Source organism: Bolinopsis microptera, chromosome 3 (genome assembly GCF_026151205.1).
Source record: "Bolinopsis microptera isolate Bmic1 chromosome 3, MBARI_Bmic_1.0, whole genome shotgun sequence".
In the NCBI taxonomy this organism is placed as follows: domain Eukaryota; kingdom Metazoa; phylum Ctenophora; class Tentaculata; order Lobata; family Bolinopsidae; genus Bolinopsis; species Bolinopsis microptera.
Window position 1 is genome coordinate 10,201,805 of NC_087074.1, and position 17,963 is coordinate 10,219,767.

At 37.6% G+C, this 17,963-nt stretch overlaps 1 protein-coding gene across 2 annotated transcripts; it reads left to right on the forward strand.

Moving 5' to 3' along the window:
- The first annotated feature begins 192 nt into the window (after positions 1-192).
- Positions 193-13,217, forward strand: LOC134812963 (kelch-like protein 20). 2 transcript variants are annotated; one of them, XM_063820594.1, is made up of 14 exons: positions 193-339; positions 765-877; positions 1,096-1,234; positions 2,023-2,163; positions 6,500-6,649; positions 6,822-6,959; positions 7,136-7,346; positions 7,459-7,632; positions 7,757-7,922; positions 9,036-9,171; positions 9,308-9,480; positions 9,689-9,838; positions 10,211-10,326; positions 13,201-13,217. In XM_063820594.1, exons 1-13 carry the CDS (start codon positions 286-288, stop codon positions 10,311-10,313), a joined length of 1,848 nt encoding a protein of 615 aa, XP_063676664.1. In that variant the 5' UTR covers positions 193-285; the 3' UTR covers positions 10,314-10,326; positions 13,201-13,217. The 2 variants fall into 2 exon arrangements, with proteins under 2 accessions (XP_063676664.1, XP_063676665.1); XM_063820595.1 differs by lacking the exon at positions 13,201-13,217 and having other exon boundaries at positions 1,082-1,234; positions 10,211-10,678.
- The last annotated feature ends 4,746 nt before the right edge of the window (positions 13,218-17,963 follow it).

Sequence of the window (17,963 nt, forward strand, 5' to 3'; positions counted from 1 at the left end):
TCCTGACGCCTCTCCCTTAGACCAAGAGTCAAAATGTTACAGCTATTCAGCACAGTGCGCACGAATCAATTATCCATTTATTTATTTTGGACAACTTTAAAACATAATTTTGATTTCAATTAAACAAAATTATAAATAATTGAATAAATATGAAAAATATTTACTAACCTTTAAGAATAATGTGGGTCCCTCAGCTTAGAAACAGGGCATGTAGATGCTAGATACAGGGAATACAACTAAAATAGAAGAGTGACAGAGTTCTACAGCTCGTTAGCAGACTCTATCATGGAGCTTGTCAATTCTACTGTTGTAATGTACTCGGAGGAACATGGCACCAAGGTTTGTAGTTCAAATAACATCAGGTATTTTGCGCTCCTACTAAAACGCTCACCCAAATTTTAAGAAAATTCTTGTGAAAAGGCCCTTTGGGTATGAAATTGATCTACATTTTTGGACGCTGATTCCGAATCACCCCCCATGACGTAAGGTAAAATGCTTCCCTGGAGAGTTATGGGCAAAAAACCGTTTTGGTCACGTGACAGGCTAGTAAAACATGGATTCGATTGTTTAGGGCTCAGGTTAGGGTTAAGGTTGTGATAAGGGTTATGGATAGCTTCGGGCCGGGTTATAGTTATAGGGTTAGGGTACTACAAATTTGAGGTTTCAAATAATTAACCTCGACTCACGACTGTTAGTTGTTCGAAGACACTCTAAATCTACTGTTAATTGATATTTAACATTTAATCAATGTACCGTTTTATCAGATGTTGAAGCACCTCCGTCAGCTGTGGGATGACGAGCTGTACTGTGACGTGGTACTGAAGGTTGGAGACAAACTTATCAAGTCCCACCGGGTGGTGTTGTGTGCTGGCAGCAGGTAACTGTCAATATATTTCAGGGTATATCAGTATATGTGTCTACCACTCCACATCAGTCGAGTGAAATGTTGGTCAAAAGTCGCTTGAAAGACTTTTTAACCAACCTTTCGATCAGCCGACACATATACAGCATGCAGGTAATGAATTGTTGCTTGACTTCACCTTAAAATTACAGTGATATTTGATGATATCTAATTTATCAGGTATAACTTGTCAGGTATTTCTCCACAATGTTGACGTCAGGATTGCGGGAGAGCAGCCAAGATGACCCGATAGAGATCCAAACTGTTGACCCAAGAGCAGCTGAGCTCCTCATCAAGTACATTTACTGTGGAGAGATCCAGCTAGATGATCAGGTAGGTTTTTTATTTTCATAAAACACATAAACCTTAAAACTGTTAGCATAAATACTTAATCATTCTATCGATACCTATGTTCTGCTTATAATTTAACCGATCGCAGCCACAGTTATGTCCAATTAGAATTTAGATGTTAATTTTGGTAATTGGTGATGCTTGGTTAAACACATATCCATAATCACAACGACTTACAGATCAGTAGTAACCATCGTGCGATTCCCAGATTATTTGGTCCTAAGATTTGATAATCCTCAATTTTTAGATTAGGCTAAATGATCTCCAACAAGTATTCGACTGATTGCATAGTGAATAGTCCGTAATTTGGCAGCAATCTGCGTGCCAAGCTTTTATTTAATCCTCGTCAAATGAATATACGTCCGAAATCTGCCATTCGCCAGTACTAATCTCAAATCTGATCAAATCGTTCACCAGTCGATGAACAGTTGCTTCTTTTCTACAGTCAGTAAGATGATCCTTACATACATTCCTGTTTCCACACAGTTTCTCTTTGCAAATTTACACGTGTGGTCAAATATAAGACGCAAATCTCTGAATTATAAGGGAGATTTTCATGTAATAAAATTTATTACGTGAAAATCTCGCTTATAATTCAAAGATTTGCTGCTTGTTCATCGGATATTCAAATATCCTATGTTCTTTAACTAAGATCCTTTTTAATCTACCGAGCAATTCTAGTTACATTAAAGCCCCTTAGTCATTACCAATTATTAGTCATGAAACACAGTAACAACATTACATAAAATAACAGTGCAATAACTTCGCAGTTGGTTGAGCACGTTTTGTACGCGGCTGACTTGTTCGACATTCCCGAAGCAGTGAATCTGTGCTGTAAATTCCTCCTCCGATCCCTGACTCCCTACAATTCTCTTTACACGCTCAGACTTGGTGACATGCACAACAACCAGGTAATTGTCAAAATTTTGCTGTTCTTTTCTCTGTTATACAATTGCGTATCCATTATTTTATAATCAATATTAGCAACACAACATGACATTATATAAAACAATATAATATTATATAACATTCCTTTTTATAGGAACACATCGTAAAATATACGATCGTAAAATCAGAAAGTCTGCATTTTATTTAAGTAGCAATCAATTCTATACAAAAACCCAAAGATCGTTATTAATATTAGCAGTCCAGTCCCCATTACAATGGTAAAGGTTTACCAGTTCGCCACCCCAGTGAAACAAAGAAATATCAGTAGTCTATGAGAACATCCTCCCTCAGTAAAAATTCCTGTTAAATCAGAGGGTTGCACTGACAAATGTTTGAACTCAAGGCTACATCCACATGGGAGCATTAAAAATAACAGAGAAGTAGCTAAGGAAGTAGTCGAGGCCAAGGTTGGAGGGGATGAGATCTAGGAGCTCCATGAAAGAAGGGAAAACATCGCCAACATTGACGGCCGTCTTGTGTAGGTTTTCCGTCCTTTCCGTATCGGAATCCTTGCAGAACAAGGTGAACGCTGCCAGCTGTTCGTCCCCGGATGAATACGGGCTTCTCAGGAGGAGTTGAGGAATGACTGTTACTCTGCATATTGTAGATATTTGTAAAGAAGAGTAGAAATCGAATGTGATATACTAAAACTAAATTCTCTGTGACATTTATACTGCACTATCGAAATCACTAACAAGAACCGCTATGCGATGGGATCTGATCTGGATCATACCCGGTCACCAGACTGAACATGAGATACCCTTAGTAGATGCTAAAGTGTCACGCGATGAGATCCTCATTCCTAAATGATCTGCTTGAGTGCACGTACTTGGTCGGTATTTCGCTTAGCGAAATCACATCGATACGACCAGTTCATAATTATACCTCTTTATCAAAGAAATTTTTTGCATTTAAGAGTAGCATGAGGATATTTCAGTCAAATGGAAGAAGTTTATACCAAACAATTGTCTAACGTATCTAAAAATTACAATATGATATGATGTATAATATAAATAAATCGATCTTGGACAATTTTATGCTTCAACAACTCCATGACTTATTCTAATGTCAAGATTGTTATAATCAATCACGAGTTGTATCTAATCTGATTTCAATCTTCCGACCAAGTCCACTTTGCAGTCCGCTCTCAAATTTCTAACCGCTCTAAAATTTGCATGTGGGTACCGCTCTAGAGTCCTCATAGTATGGGTCCGGTAAAAGAATTCCGCTCTAGAGTCCTACCCTGGCGATTTGACTCCGCTCTAGGGTCATACTTTCGACCAATTCCGCTCTACAGTCCCCCGCTCTAGAGTCCCCCGCTCTACAGTCCTACAGCCGGCCACTATTAGTAGGGTCAACCGGAAAAATGTCCTTGTTTCCAATTCACGGTTCGTTCACATAAATAAGTTCCACTACAACAATTAGAATAGTTTCCAATAAGTAATCGAGTTGCAGTGCCAGTAGTACTGTAGTAGATCCCAGAAATCCATGAACCCCAAGAACCTCATATCAGAATTTAGTGTTGATCAATTGTTTAATAAACATAAAATAAACGAACATTCCCTGGACAATAAATAAGCCTACATATAATAAACAGATTATAGATTTACACAGACAAGAGTTACAAATAGTTTTAATTGTTGAATTGAGCTGTCTTACGACCACTCGTCGAGAAATGGCCTTTTCGCTAATTATCGTAAACTCCCCGTTTTCAACAAACTTGGCGATTACATTGCATTTATTCTCATCTTTCAAGCAATATTCAACAAAGGGTTTGTTAATTCCCGCCCAAGCACCATGGACATTTTTTGTAATATATGTCTTCTCATCCCCAAGATTAACCCTACACTCCATAACTGCCCAATTATCCAAATTGCCACCTTGATTTGCCCTATACTTTGCAATGTTTAGAGCATATTCATGTGTCTCAGTGAAGTATATTCCCGGACCAAGTGTCCCGTTTGGACTAGATTTAAGTCCCTCCTCTGTGATACCTATTGCTGCATCAGCTGTAGTTCCGTGATAGAGTCTGCGTGCTTGAGGACATTTTCTCGAGAGATGAGCAGAGTCGTTTTCATCACTGAGTCTACAGAAGTGATTGGAATGGTTTTCTCGGCACCCATTTGATTTAACTTTGCATCGAACTATGCTCGTTACTAGTCAATTCTCAGGTTTTAGTTTAATTAATGAAAAATCGATTCATAGTTCATGGCTCACGCCAAAGTATAATCCACCACAAAGCATCTATTTTACTATATAAAGCGAGACGATATATATATATTTATCCGTGCCATTTTACTGACACCACGGCATCAACTTTAACGCGAATTTCTGCAAAAACCGTAAAAGATATACAACTGAAACTTTTTTGACTGGGTCAAATGCTTTAATGGCCTCCTAATCAGCATGAAAAAATAAAAAATTGGCCAAGAAATAGGAGTTTTAGAGCCCAAAATTTGGTACCCCAAGTGGTGTCAAAAACGCGAATTAAATAGGTAATAGTTGTTTTTATAGTCTCTTGAGTCTTGACACCATTTTAGGGTTAGATGGGTTCCTGCTAGTACTAATAAACCCAATAAATGTGTGGGTGTGTGGTTGTGTGTGTGTGTACATGTGTAATTTCCGAGCGGCTTAATTAAGAAAAAAGTTAGAGTTATGGGACTGGTTTTTTTCGGTATAGTTTCGACAAAACTCTGAAAAAGCCAAAAAGCAAATTTAAAAAAATCAGCCGGTGGTAAGTGGTTTAATTGATGATTTTGTACCCCAAATGTGGTACTAAATTGTTTCACTTTTTCTCACACTCTCTCTCTGTCACACTATCTCTCCCCATTTACAGCTCCCCTAATTACAGCTTTGGTATATATTATATAATTAGGTAATTTGGCAGTTATAGAGCCAGGAGCTGCAAGAATGCTTATTAAGTATTACTAGGTATTGGATACCTGTTGGGCGCTCAGAATTAAATTTTGCACCGTTTATACTTTTACTTAATTCAACCGCGATAGTGAAGTCCCGGTCGTAGGCACGGGTTACATTAGTAATTATTATAAGACCGTACAATCTTATTAAAAATGGGATATATATTAGATATATACCTGAACATTATGATTAACTGCTAATTGACACAAATGTCTGCAAACTAATATGTAGATAGTAGGTCAATAAATCACTGTCAACAGTGTTAATTTAAATTGCATGAGAAGTTATGGTATCTACGAAACAAAAAGAACAACGAACCAATAGACTAATGCAGTAATAGCTTAATAGCAAACGGGAAGGGACAGCAGTCTCAAGAATGGGACAAATGAAGCTCGGCAGAAGGAATTGAAGTACAGAGAAAAAAACGGCGGCGTGCAGCACTGAGAGTGAGATCATAACTAGCCGTAATCCTGTCAGCAAAATATAAGTAATTCTCTTAAATGTGATGGCAGCCACACGCACTATAAACACGTTGACGTAACAGCTCATCTCATGTACCATGTGTCACGTCTATCTTTTTGTAAGGGTATCAAATATAAATTTTGCTTAAGTGGCGAAATAAAATGAGGGCACAGTTGAGATCCCGGTAGTATCCAAGAAGGCCGACCCAGTCCGTGGACTATTTAAGACATGATGGTAAGCAGATCATATTAATGGTATCTTGATTGAAATTATTGGCGACTTGCAATAATAAACATTTGTCATAGGACAGTGACGTGCATCACGTTCAATGATATTTATTATTTAGTAACACGCAATCTGACAAGCCTGTTTATGGATGGGTCTAGATTTACGCAATGGTTGATTGACGATGTCAAACCTTCGAGCTCGTTGCTCTGCGAAGCAGAATAAAGATCTACGAAGGGTTGAATATTCGATGCGAAGCAAGAATGATAGTTTAGGCGGCGCGTCGAAGCGGCGTTAAGTCCTCCAACGTAATGGTTAGGGCTAGAGTTCGTTGGAAAGAATCAGAGTCACGTGGAATTGTTGGGTGAGCCATAATATCAACACAAATAAACAATCAACAGAGTTATATTACAACTCACATTTATAAAATGTAGTAGTCCTCATCAAATAAAACATGTCTGTGAAGAAAGAACTCGAAACCTTACAGTTTCGTATATTCAATCCTCTCTTTGACTAATAATTCGATTATTATACTATCAGTATCATTTACAATTACATCATTTATATTTATCATTTTGAAGCATCTGACGAGTAGCCTGCAACACTGTGCTTTGGTGTGATTTGCTTCGGCACACTGAGTATAATTAATTCTAAAAGTTCATTTCCAGTTTTAATGAATTACCATCCCTCCAGGAGTTATATAACGCAGCTTTGACAGTGGTATCCTCCCAATTCACAGAGGTGGTGAAATCAGTTGATTTTATATCAGCTCCTCCCAACCAAGCAATCGATCTGCTTTCTAGTGATGATCTCAATGTCAAAACGGAAATTATCGTTCTTCAGGTTCGCTCGAAGTCAAACCTTATTTTCCCATGATTGAAAAATAAAATATCAATGATTACTTAACATTATCTAACAGTATTAACATATTATTTTATTACGAACTATCATTTAGAATACCATCCAACAGATTTGCTCTCGAAATAAAATTACAATTTCATTTCACCCCAAAAAGGGAGCGTTAGCATGGCTGGAACACTGTGACCTGCTAAGAGACTGCAAACCTGTACCATCTGGAGATAGCATGGAGACAAGCACAGACCAGGAAAATGAAATTGTTGAGGCTGTAAAGCCGCTGACGGCCGGCGAAGAGGTTACTGCCTTTTCTTCTTTTTAATTTTTAGTACAATGCTATTTATTTTATTACATAACAATATCTGTAACATCGTTACAGTCTACAGACCCTTCAATCAAATAATCATAGTCTAACTCTATCTCTCGCTGGTATAACTATAAAATGTTCTCCATGATGACACCCGCAACCAATAGAGGATAAGAAGAGAAATGCTGGCCACAGTCAGATACCCCCTTCTTCCCCGGTCCTATCTAGAGGGACTAGGGGATGACATAGTTACCCTTGTGTGTAGAGACCAGTTGAAAGATGCTCTTAGAGAACGGAAATCACTTCCGGAACTAAGGAGGCCGGTAACATTACGAAAGGGCATGCATTATAACAAGATTTACATCGCTGGAGGGGCAGGTGCAGATATATTAACTTTCATATTTTTTTGAAAATATAAGTCAGCAACAATTTGTCATTTATTTAGCATTCAAAATATTGCAAAAATTCTAAATACCCAAATGTTGGTTAGGATCAAGTCTAGCGGAGCTATCCCACCCGAAACTGAAGATGGAGATGTTTGATCCAGTGCAGGATGAGTGGGTTAAACAGCCGGAACCTGACTTCATGTCAACCACCCCTCATGTGGGCAGTTTAGCTTGTATGGAGGACTACCTTTATGTGATCGGAGGTTCTGATAACTCAGGTACTGTCAAACTATTCGTCACTATCAATTTTTAGCTTCATCCTCTTATCTATTAATTAGATTTGTTACTGTTGATATATATATATATATATATTTCTTCATCGCCACGTATTTTTCGCAACAGGAAAGCCGAAGAAGTTGGTACACAGACTGAACATAGTGACTGGGGTCTGGGAAGCGGTTAGTCCTCTAATCACCAGTACCACTAAACCGGGGGTTTGTGTCACGTACCGTGGGATCTACGTTGGGGGCGGGTGGGACGGTACCAGTACTCAGTCTACATTTGAGAGGTACGTGGTATTGGGGGTTTGGTGTGTGCTAGCTGGAATAAACACGTTTTATTTTTATTGGTTAATCTTCATCAACAATTCATGATGATTGCATTTATATCAGCTTGTGGTAGAGCCTATTCATTACACAAGCAGTGAGTAGAACCCTCAATAAATTTATAAGAAGACGTTAAACATACCTTATCGGACCTTATCTGGACGGACATTACATGAACGGACATAATTGTGAACGGACATTAATATGAACGCTCGAAGGCATTCAAAACCATCAAAAATCCGAATTTTTTTCAATTTTTGGCCTTTTTTTAATTTCAGCAAATGATTTTTTAATCCATTTTTTATACAGTAAGTAAGAATAGCAGTCATTAAGCAGTAAAAATGTTAAAATATGTGTACATGATCAGTGTCTAATATCACATATCATCTTCATTAAATGGGTTTTCGTGCATGAAATAGTCCATGCTTAAACAAGCATCAGTGATTTCTAGCTTTGTGGAAACCTTTTTTTATCAAACTACCCCGGTCCTGCATTTCAGTGTTAACTTTTACAAGCCATTCGGCGTGAAGTGGTTTTTATCTTAGACAACTTTAGGTTAACCTTAACATCACGTGGAGCTTTCCTAGCACTGTTTCATAACCTCCCCTCAGTAATATGAACTATAAAAACGTCGGACAATGTCCTTGGCAACACGATTTACCGTAATATCTAGAGGCTGGAACAAGTTTGTCATGTTGGCGGGGACTGGCTCATGAACTATGTTGTTGAGTGCCATGATTTTGTTGACTTTTTCCGCCAAGTGACCCTTGAAAACATCATATACTAGTAAAGTTTTCTGTGCCTCCGGCAGACCAAGGAGAACCTTTCCGTCGTTAACTTACGGCACAATAAAGTTCTCATAGTTGTCATATTCTGGGTAAAAAGTTTGAAATGGAAAAATTTTTGAAAAAATTTCAACGGACTTTAACTTGGACGGACATTAATTGAACGGACTTTATTTGAACGGACATTAAGATGAACGCTAGGGCCTCCAGCGTTCAAGTAATGTCCGTCCAAATAAGGTCCGATAAGGTAGATAAATAAGAACTCATACACCTTCAAAATACATTCTCCAGATACGAAGCATCAACTGGCATGTGGAAAAAGCTGAGATCAATGAACCGATCTAGGATGGAGTTCCCCATGATCAGCTGTGCAGGAAAGATTTACAGTATCTGCGGGAATACGAGCGACTACTCTAATGTCGCGCAGGTATTGGAAACTTTATTACGTTCTAGTCATGCTCAGCCTCATGAAAGATTTATTCTCTTGCTAATACAATATTGTTGATTTTCTAGGAAAAGCGAATAATTTTCGTAACCATAATTAATAATTGCTGACCTTACAGTCGCTAGAAGTGTATGATCCTGTAGATAACGGCTGGGTTGAGCTACAACCCACCATCCGACCCCGGTGGTGTCCCGGAGCTGCTGCCATCAAGGACTTCATCTTCATCTGCGGTCTTCCCGGAAAAGACAGGGCCGGTCTCAGACAGGCTGATAAAATGTACACTGTCGAGAGGTAGATCAAATGACATTCTGATCTTTTTAATAAATTCTGAACGTTCCTAAATTTCCAACATTTTCTTTCCAATAATTCCGTTCCAATACTTTCAAACTGCTCTAATATTTCTGAACCTCTCTAATACTTCCAGCTGTTGTGCTTACCTCGCAGCTAACGTACCTAACATAAACATGTTTCAAATACCTCACCACCTCCCCCCATGTAGGTTCAGTCCAGCTACAGGACAATGGAACATAATGCCAGCTCTCAGTAATCCGGTAGGAGGGGCCTGTCTGGTTAATGTTCAGGATATTCTTTATGTGCTGGGTGGAAGTGATGGTACTGCCCCTCTTGCTTCCTGCTCTACTGCTCAACGGTAATTAATTACTCAATTAATTCCTTGATTACTGTGAGAACTGAGAATTACACTGTTATAATTCTTGATGAAATTACTGTTATTTAAAATGAAAATAAATTATCTGTTGTCTGATCGTTAAATGAAGTATTGCAATATAATCAGTATAGACTATAGTATGACGTATTTGATCTTATAAAAAGGCCTAGGTAGTTCTCATCTTGGCTTCGATTTATAATACCAACGCCCATGTTTTCCAGTTTGACTTTGTGGCTGTGCTTGGTTGAGGGTTGGGAGAGTTTTCATCGTCAAATTATTTCTTTAATCTATTAAAATTAAATTTAGCTTTACCAAAGCTATCGATCTAACTGCCTGATGGACTTTTATTTTTAGGTACGATGCTGACGCACAAGCATGGAAAAGTATACCTCCAATGTACCTGGCTCGGGTTGGGGCTTCAGTAGCAGTCACTGGAGTTAAACTTGAACGTTCATAACTTCAGTTTTAAAGTGTCCAGTCACGAACTGTGGAGTGCGGATAAACTTCACGAACGCAGAATTTCGAAAAATCGGCTGCAATTGTACAATGAACAATGAACATACTGATACTGAAATTTGTCACACTTTGAGCATCCTCTTTATCGGACGCTTTATGTGGCAATTCTGACAGTAGTGGGACTTAAAAGCATCGTGATTGTTGGACTACTAGTAACATAAAATTAAACACTTTTGAACTGACCATTATCTGTAAATAATATTTGTTTTGATTAAATTAAATTTGCCGGACAATTCTTTTATTATTTTCTGCATTACTCATGTATTTTTACATTATAGCTATGATTGATCATAATTTGCATCGGTCTTTATATGTTTCATTCTCATACCATCTAAAATTATATAAATTTGTTTCGTTTTAAATCATAAATGTAATGAATTCGTAGCATTAATCAATAATTTAATATATATAATTTAATATATATAGTCAGTTATATAATCAATTACAATGAGTTAAGTGGTTTAATGTAATTTGCTTCTCTCTTTAGCCCTGAGGCTCTCAGTAAAATTAACCACTCTGAGACCTGAGTCTCCTCCGTACAAAACTTACTATAACAATCAATCTAAAATAATGAATAAGGACAGATGAAGAATTTATTTATCAATTTATTTATCAATTTATGTATTTGTGTTGGACGTTGGTTTAACATCGCATACGCATTGTTCACTATATTCTTTACTGAATATGTATTATGCATGTTTGTATTCAATACTTACTAGTCATAGTGCCCGACTGATTTGTTAATTGATACAATTACAATTTACATTTTGTGAAGATGAAGCCTTTTCTTTCTCAAATCTTTACTTTTATAGAACAAAATAAAACGTGAAATGTTCACGTCTAGTGAGTTTTCAAATTATCCATTCACTATTAGTATTACAAAGTCTCTATTGTAAAAAAGATACAATTAAATTTCAACTCCGCTGTAGACGTTTGACTTTGAGTGTTAACTGTTAAGTCAAAACTAAAACAAGTAAAAAATCACAAATTAAATAATTACGAAAGCTTTTTTAAAACAAAAAATAACAAGAGATTAGCAGTTAAAAGTTAAACGTAAATATACATTATACAGTCACAAAATATTAAACTCACAACTAAGCCTTAACAAGAATTGCGCCCGTTGTTTCGTTTTGGCGGACGCTAGATTTCCATTTCACATTTACTATAAATTTAAGTATAAGCTCCAATCAGCTCACTTCAATCTTCATGATAATAATATTGATAAATTATGCATCAAATACGGGAAACACTTGAAATTCAGTTCAATTGCCGTAGAACTTAACTTGTATCTGTAATTCAAGAAATTATCAGCTAAGGTAAACTATACTCGTGTACACATCAATACACTACGCGTGCCACGTACAAATTGGGCGTATTACCTAATAGTAATATTATACATTACATGCATCATATACATTAAAACACAGTCGCGCCGCGCATTCTTAGATCACAGGCTATCTATACATCACATCTCCGCAAGCAATCCTCGCGCGCGCGCAACTTTTTCGTCGCATGGTAACTAACGAAATAAAAGGACTGACGACATATTTAAACCCACCTATCTCGTTCTCCAAAATCCACGTTTTTCTGCAAAAACCTCCATTCGTAACCTTTCACTATTGCCTTTTTTCAAAAGGGTGAAAAGGAAAAAATTGCGATTGTGACCGATCGCCAAAGCTAAATTTACTAATACTATTAGGCGTATGGCAGGTTCTTATAAACATGTTTAGCATCTAGAATCTCAATCTCGCAACTGGATCTTAATAATCTGGGGCTATGTCATGAGAGTGATACTGATAGCATGTCATCAATGCTATCCCTACAATTATCACCAGAACAACCCCTAAAATCTCTAAAATAAAACACAAATTCGCCACCCCAGTAAAATAAATAAATTTTAGCAGTTTATGAGAACGTCCTCCCTTGCTGAAAGTTCTTGTTAAATCAGACGGTTGCATCGAAAAAGGATTTGGGCTCAAGGCCATCCACATGGAAGCATAAAATGTCAAAGAGAATAGTGAATACCATAATTGGTAGAATCACCCGGAGAAATGTAGTTGCTTCAAGTTTGTTTTTGCAAACGAGTGCTAATGCCAAAAGAACGATTAGATATGTTTCTATTATAAAATCGAGTTGCAGTAACAGATCCCAGAAATAAAAATCCAAATCCATGACCCCCAGGAACTTCATCTCAGATCGTATCAAACACATATGAGACAAGAACATTTGGCGCGCGTCCTGGTAGGTTATAAACCTACAAGGTATACATGAACGTGTAGTATAAGTAAAGGCAAAGCTAAATGCGTGACGTGATAATCTTTAACATTATATCTGATATCGAACTTGTTCAAATATGTTGAGTTGTGTCCAACTCGGCACAAGTTGGTTTATAAAGAAGCACTTGACTTACCTATGTGACCTATGAGTATGAGTATATTGAGTTTCGTCAAGACTTGACGGGGCCATCACATTTTCTGACCACCACTTATCTATTTTTGAATATTTACAATTTATTTATCATCATGCGTTCAATTTGAATTGAATGGACGGTTGTTAATTTTGTAGTCGAAGAAAACACTCTGAATAAGTTTCAATATATATAATTGTTGTCTCCGATCAAACTCGGGAGAATTTCAAAAACTTATCGTCCGGCATCTGTTGACAGTCTTCCGCCCAGAAGGTTGAACCATGAGCACTCCAGCGAAGGCTTGATATGAGGAGGTTTCAAATGCCGAAGGTCGAATCGTTGGATTTGAGAGCGACCTGTGCTCGAAACCAGCTCAGCCATCAACTACGTCAATATGCAAATATATAGCACAGCGTATTAGTTAACGGGTGATACTCGTAAAATATTTGTTCCATATATATCGACGAGTCCAACTCGGTGCTCGTCCTGGTAGGTTATAAACCTACAACGTATTAGTAGTATTACAAAAATACTTGTCTCAAACACCAATTAACAACTTTCAAACTCAGGGACTGTTAAATATGCTAAATAATACGTTAATAACACAATAAAAACACAGCACACTAGCTGCAGTGCCGGAAGCTGAAATACACATAAACACAAAATGCATACAGCTGGCTTTACAAAGTAAAGAATCAATATCATCGGACTACGCACTGTTATAAACTATGTTATTTAATTATGTTCACAAAACATGCTACTATTCATGGCGGATGCCTGCAACAAATTCGATTCAGTTCAAGTTTTTCAAAAGTTACCAGTTCGGCCGTTTCCTTAGTTCATTTTATCCAGTTTAGGTTGTCATTACTAATATCTTTACTGTTACAGTTCGGTCTCAGTTTCATTGCTCGTATTCGCTATCACCATAGAAGCACTGGTTGCTCTATTTCGGAGGATTCCAACAATCCACAACCTCATTTCCCTCATCCTCCAAACATAGACCAGTGGGTTTAGAGAAGCGTTTAGGACTGTACATAAGACGTCACTTAGTAGCCAGCCGTATAAAGACATAAAATCGTTATCACATATTGGACCCGGGTATGTTTTCGACACCGTGGTGTAAGTGAAGAGAGAGCAGTAGATGAAAGGAAAGCAATTGCAGCAGAGGAAGAGGGCTGTAAAGTAAGTAATGGTGATTGAAGCATGTTGATTTCTCCTTTGGGATACATTGTTTGCGACAGGATCTTTCCGGAGCATAGCAATGGAGACAAGAAACGTCAGAAACACGATGATTGGAGGAATTCCCACACTAGCGGTGTAGTTGAACATAAAGAATATTAACAGCGGTGAAGATTCTGGGGGTATTTCCGTTGGAGATACGTCACTAGGTGACGTAGCGTATAAGTTGTGATCCATGGCCATTTTGGGATAGACAAAAAGTAGAGAGTTGCAAATGCAATGGTAAAGGAGGTAAACAGCGATGGACACAAGAACTGCTCTTTTGTTGATTTTGTAGAAAGGGTATTTTATGGCGATCGCTCGTGATAACGACAGTGTCATAACCACGAATATGGACATTAGTTGAGGCAGCAGGAGGACGAAAGTCCAAATGGAGTTGACAACTGAGTTGCTGAGTAACCCAGCAGTTCGGTTGTTCAGCAGATTAAAAGCAACTGGAAGGTGAATGACGGAGGAACCTATATCGATAGAACATGCCACTATGTAAAGAAGAGCTGACAGATTTCGTTTCTTTGTGCTGAGGAAATATTTCAAAGCTAGACAGTTTCCCGGCAGTCCGATCACAAAGCAGACAAAGAGCCCGCACACTATCAAGCCATCATAAATTCTGTTATGAGTTTCCAAGGTCAAAGTGTCATTTATCATCCTCAAACTTATAATCAACGTAGCTTGAATCAATAGAAGGGCAGTTTCTCGGACTAGGTACTTTATCACAAAACGTATGTTAAGACCTCTAAGTACTGAGTAATTAACCAATAAGTGTATGAAACTGTGGCTCACTGGCCCACGTTTACGTTTATTTATTTATAATCTAAGACACCGGTTACCTGAGGACCCCAGGCTTTAGAGATTAGGCGGAATGACAGGCTGAGCGCGGCCCAGTAAAGACACCGGTAGTAAAATAATTAAAAAGGAAACAATTCATAGTCATAAGCCGAGGCACGGGTGCGCTAATAGATCGCGTGGTTAAGATCTGTAGACGTAGTAGTAAGTAGTAGTAGTAGTAGTAAACCCGCGATGGGGTGGCATGTGCCTCAATAAAAATATTACAATCATTTATTATTATATCAATTTATCATTAAATATTTCAACAATATCAATAACGTATGGTTGATCCTTCATACTTAGTAAAATATATAAAAATAAAGTTAATCTACACTAAAGAATAAATAATCTATATTATATAAATCAACAATATTAACTCCCCATCTTCTTGTAGTCATTTTATCAAAGCGGTAGAAATCAAAGTAATTTTAGTACGCGGTGCGCAAGGAATTTCGTTAAAAAAATGTGTAGGCAAGATAAGCCTAAGTGTGGCAGTGAAAGTTGAAAAATAAGTTGCAGAATAAATTGCAGTGACTGACTGTCAAATGCATTATCGCAGTTCATTTATTTGACTGCACTAACGCGTTTAGGATTCTTACAGCTGTTATATTTTGCTAATATTTTGTTTAAAAGTTGTAAAGGAAAAAGTTTTTGTCCGTCCACGAAAGGTTTTTTAGGTCAAGTTTTTGTTTGTCCAGTAAGTAACGTACAATGTTGTCCTTGTATGAATTAATAAACTTATCTTGTAACTTAGGTACGTTGAAGGGAAGGATTTTATTTATTTCGTTTATCGTGTTGTTATATAATTGTGGTCCTACGTTAGAGATGCTATAATCGGTGATGCGTAATCTGTTGAACTTAATTTCAAAATACTTTGGATTTCTCCTTTCCGTTTGTGATTGTCTAAGCGGTGATTTTTCAAATATACTACAGATACTCGATGGTGCTACTCCCTGTACTGCCACTGAAGCCTTTTCTTTCTCAAATCTTTACTTTAGAACAAAATAAAACGTGAAATGTTCACGTCTAGTGAGTTTTCAAATTATCCATTCACTATTAGTATTACAGAGTCTCTATTGTAAAAAAGATAAAATTAAATTTCAACTCCGCTGTAGACGTTTGACTTTGAGTGTTAACTGTTAAGTCAAAACTAAAACAAGTAAAAAATCACAAATTGAATAATTACGAAAGCTAGTTTGAAAAACAAAAAATAACAAGAGATTAGCAGCTAAAAGTTAAACGTAAATATACAGTCACCAAAATCTTAAACTCATAACTAAGCCTTAAAAATTGCGATTGTGACCGATCGCCAAAGCTAAATTTACTAATACTATTAGGCGTATGGCAGGTCCTTATAAAACATGTTTAGCATCTAGAATCTCAATCTCGTAACTGGATCTTAATAATCCGGGGCTATATCATGAGAGTGATACTGATAGCATGTCATCAATGCTATCCCTACAATTATCACCAGACCAACCCCTAAAATCTCTAAAATGAAACACAAATTCGCCACCCCAGTAAAATAAATAAATTTTAGCAGTTTATGAGAACGTCCTCCCTTGCTGAAAGTTCCTGTTAAATCAGACGGTTGCATCAAAAAAGGATTTGGGCTCAAGGCCGGGCCATCCACATGGAAGCATAAAATGTCAAAGAGAATACCGTAATTGGTAGAATCACCCGGAGAAATGTAGTTGCTTCAAGTTTGTTTTTGCAAACGAGTGCTATAATGCCAAAAGAACGATTACCTTACCTTACTCGGGAATATTATGACTGGGATAAAGTGGTGGGTTTTGGAAAATTCCGCCATATTTTTCCCGGTCATTAATTTTCCCAGTCATAAATTAACCCGCTATAATATTCCCGAGTAAGTTAGATATGTTTCTATTATAAAATCGAGTTGCAGTAACAGATCCCAGAAATAAAAATCCAAATCCATGACCCCCAGCCAGGAACTTCATCTCAGATCGTATCTTACCTTGGGACCTCAGGCTATTATGCTCATAAATAGAGATTCGGCGGAATGACAGGCTGAGCGCGGCCCAGTAAATCGTATCAAACACATATGAGACAAGAACATTTAATTTGGCGCGCGTCCTGGTAGGTTATAAACCTACAAGGTATACATGATACATGAACGTGTAGTATAAGTAAAGGCAAAGCTAAATGCGTGACGTGATACTGATAATCTTTAACATTATATCGAACTTGTTCAAATATGTTGAGTTGTGTCCAACTCGGCACAAGTTGGTTTATAAAGAAGCACTTGACTTACCTATGTGACCTATGAATATGTTGAGTTTCGTCAAGACTTGACGGGGCCATCACATTTTCTGACCACCACTTATCTATTTTTGAATATTTACAATTTATTTATCATCATGCGTTCAATTTGAATTGAATGGACGGTTGTTAATTTTGTAGTCGAAGAAAACACTCTGAATAAGTTTCAATATATATAATTGTTGTCTCCGATCAAACTCGGGAGAATTTCAAAAACTTATCGTTCGGCATCTGTTGACAGTCTTCCGCCCAGAAGGTTGAGCCATGAGCACTCCAGCGAAGGATTGAGGAGGTTTCAAATGCCGAAGGTCGAATCGTTAGATTTAAGAGCGACCTGTGCTCGAAACCAGCTCAACCATCAACTACGTCAATATGCAAATATATAGCACAGCGTATTAGTTAACAGGTGATACTCGTAAAATATTTGTTCCATACATATCGACGAGTCCAACTCGGTGCTCGTCCTGGCAGGTTAGTGGTTACTAGGTTATAAACCTACAACGTATTAGTAGTCCAATAAGTCCAGAAGGTTGAGCACTCCAGCGAAGGCTTGAGGAGGTTTCAAATGCCGAAGGTCGAATCGTTGGCGTTGCTCATCGTTGGATTTGAGAGCGACCTGTGCTCGAAACCAGCTCAACCATCAACTACGTCAATATGCAAATATATAGCACAGCGTATTAGTTAACGGGTGATGCTCGTAAAATATTTGTTCCATACATATCGACGAGTCCAACTCGGTGCTCGTCCTGGTAGGTTATAAACCTACAACGTATTAGTAGTATTACAAAAATACTTGTCTCAAACACCAATTAACAACTTTCAAACTCAGGGACTGTT

Bases quoted from the DNA above. Each gene is read 5' to 3' on its own strand.
- LOC134812963 (XM_063820594.1), top strand. From the start codon at position 286: ATGGAGCTTGTCAATTCTACTGTTGTAATGTACTCGGAGGAACATGGC. The intron at 340-764 runs GTTTGTAGTTCA...CCGTTTTATCAG, and splicing joins CGGAGGAACATGGCACCAAG to ATGTTGAAGCACCTCCGTCA. The intron at 1,235-2,022 runs GTAGGTTTTTTA...ATAACTTCGCAG, and splicing joins AGATCCAGCTAGATGATCAG to TTGGTTGAGCACGTTTTGTA.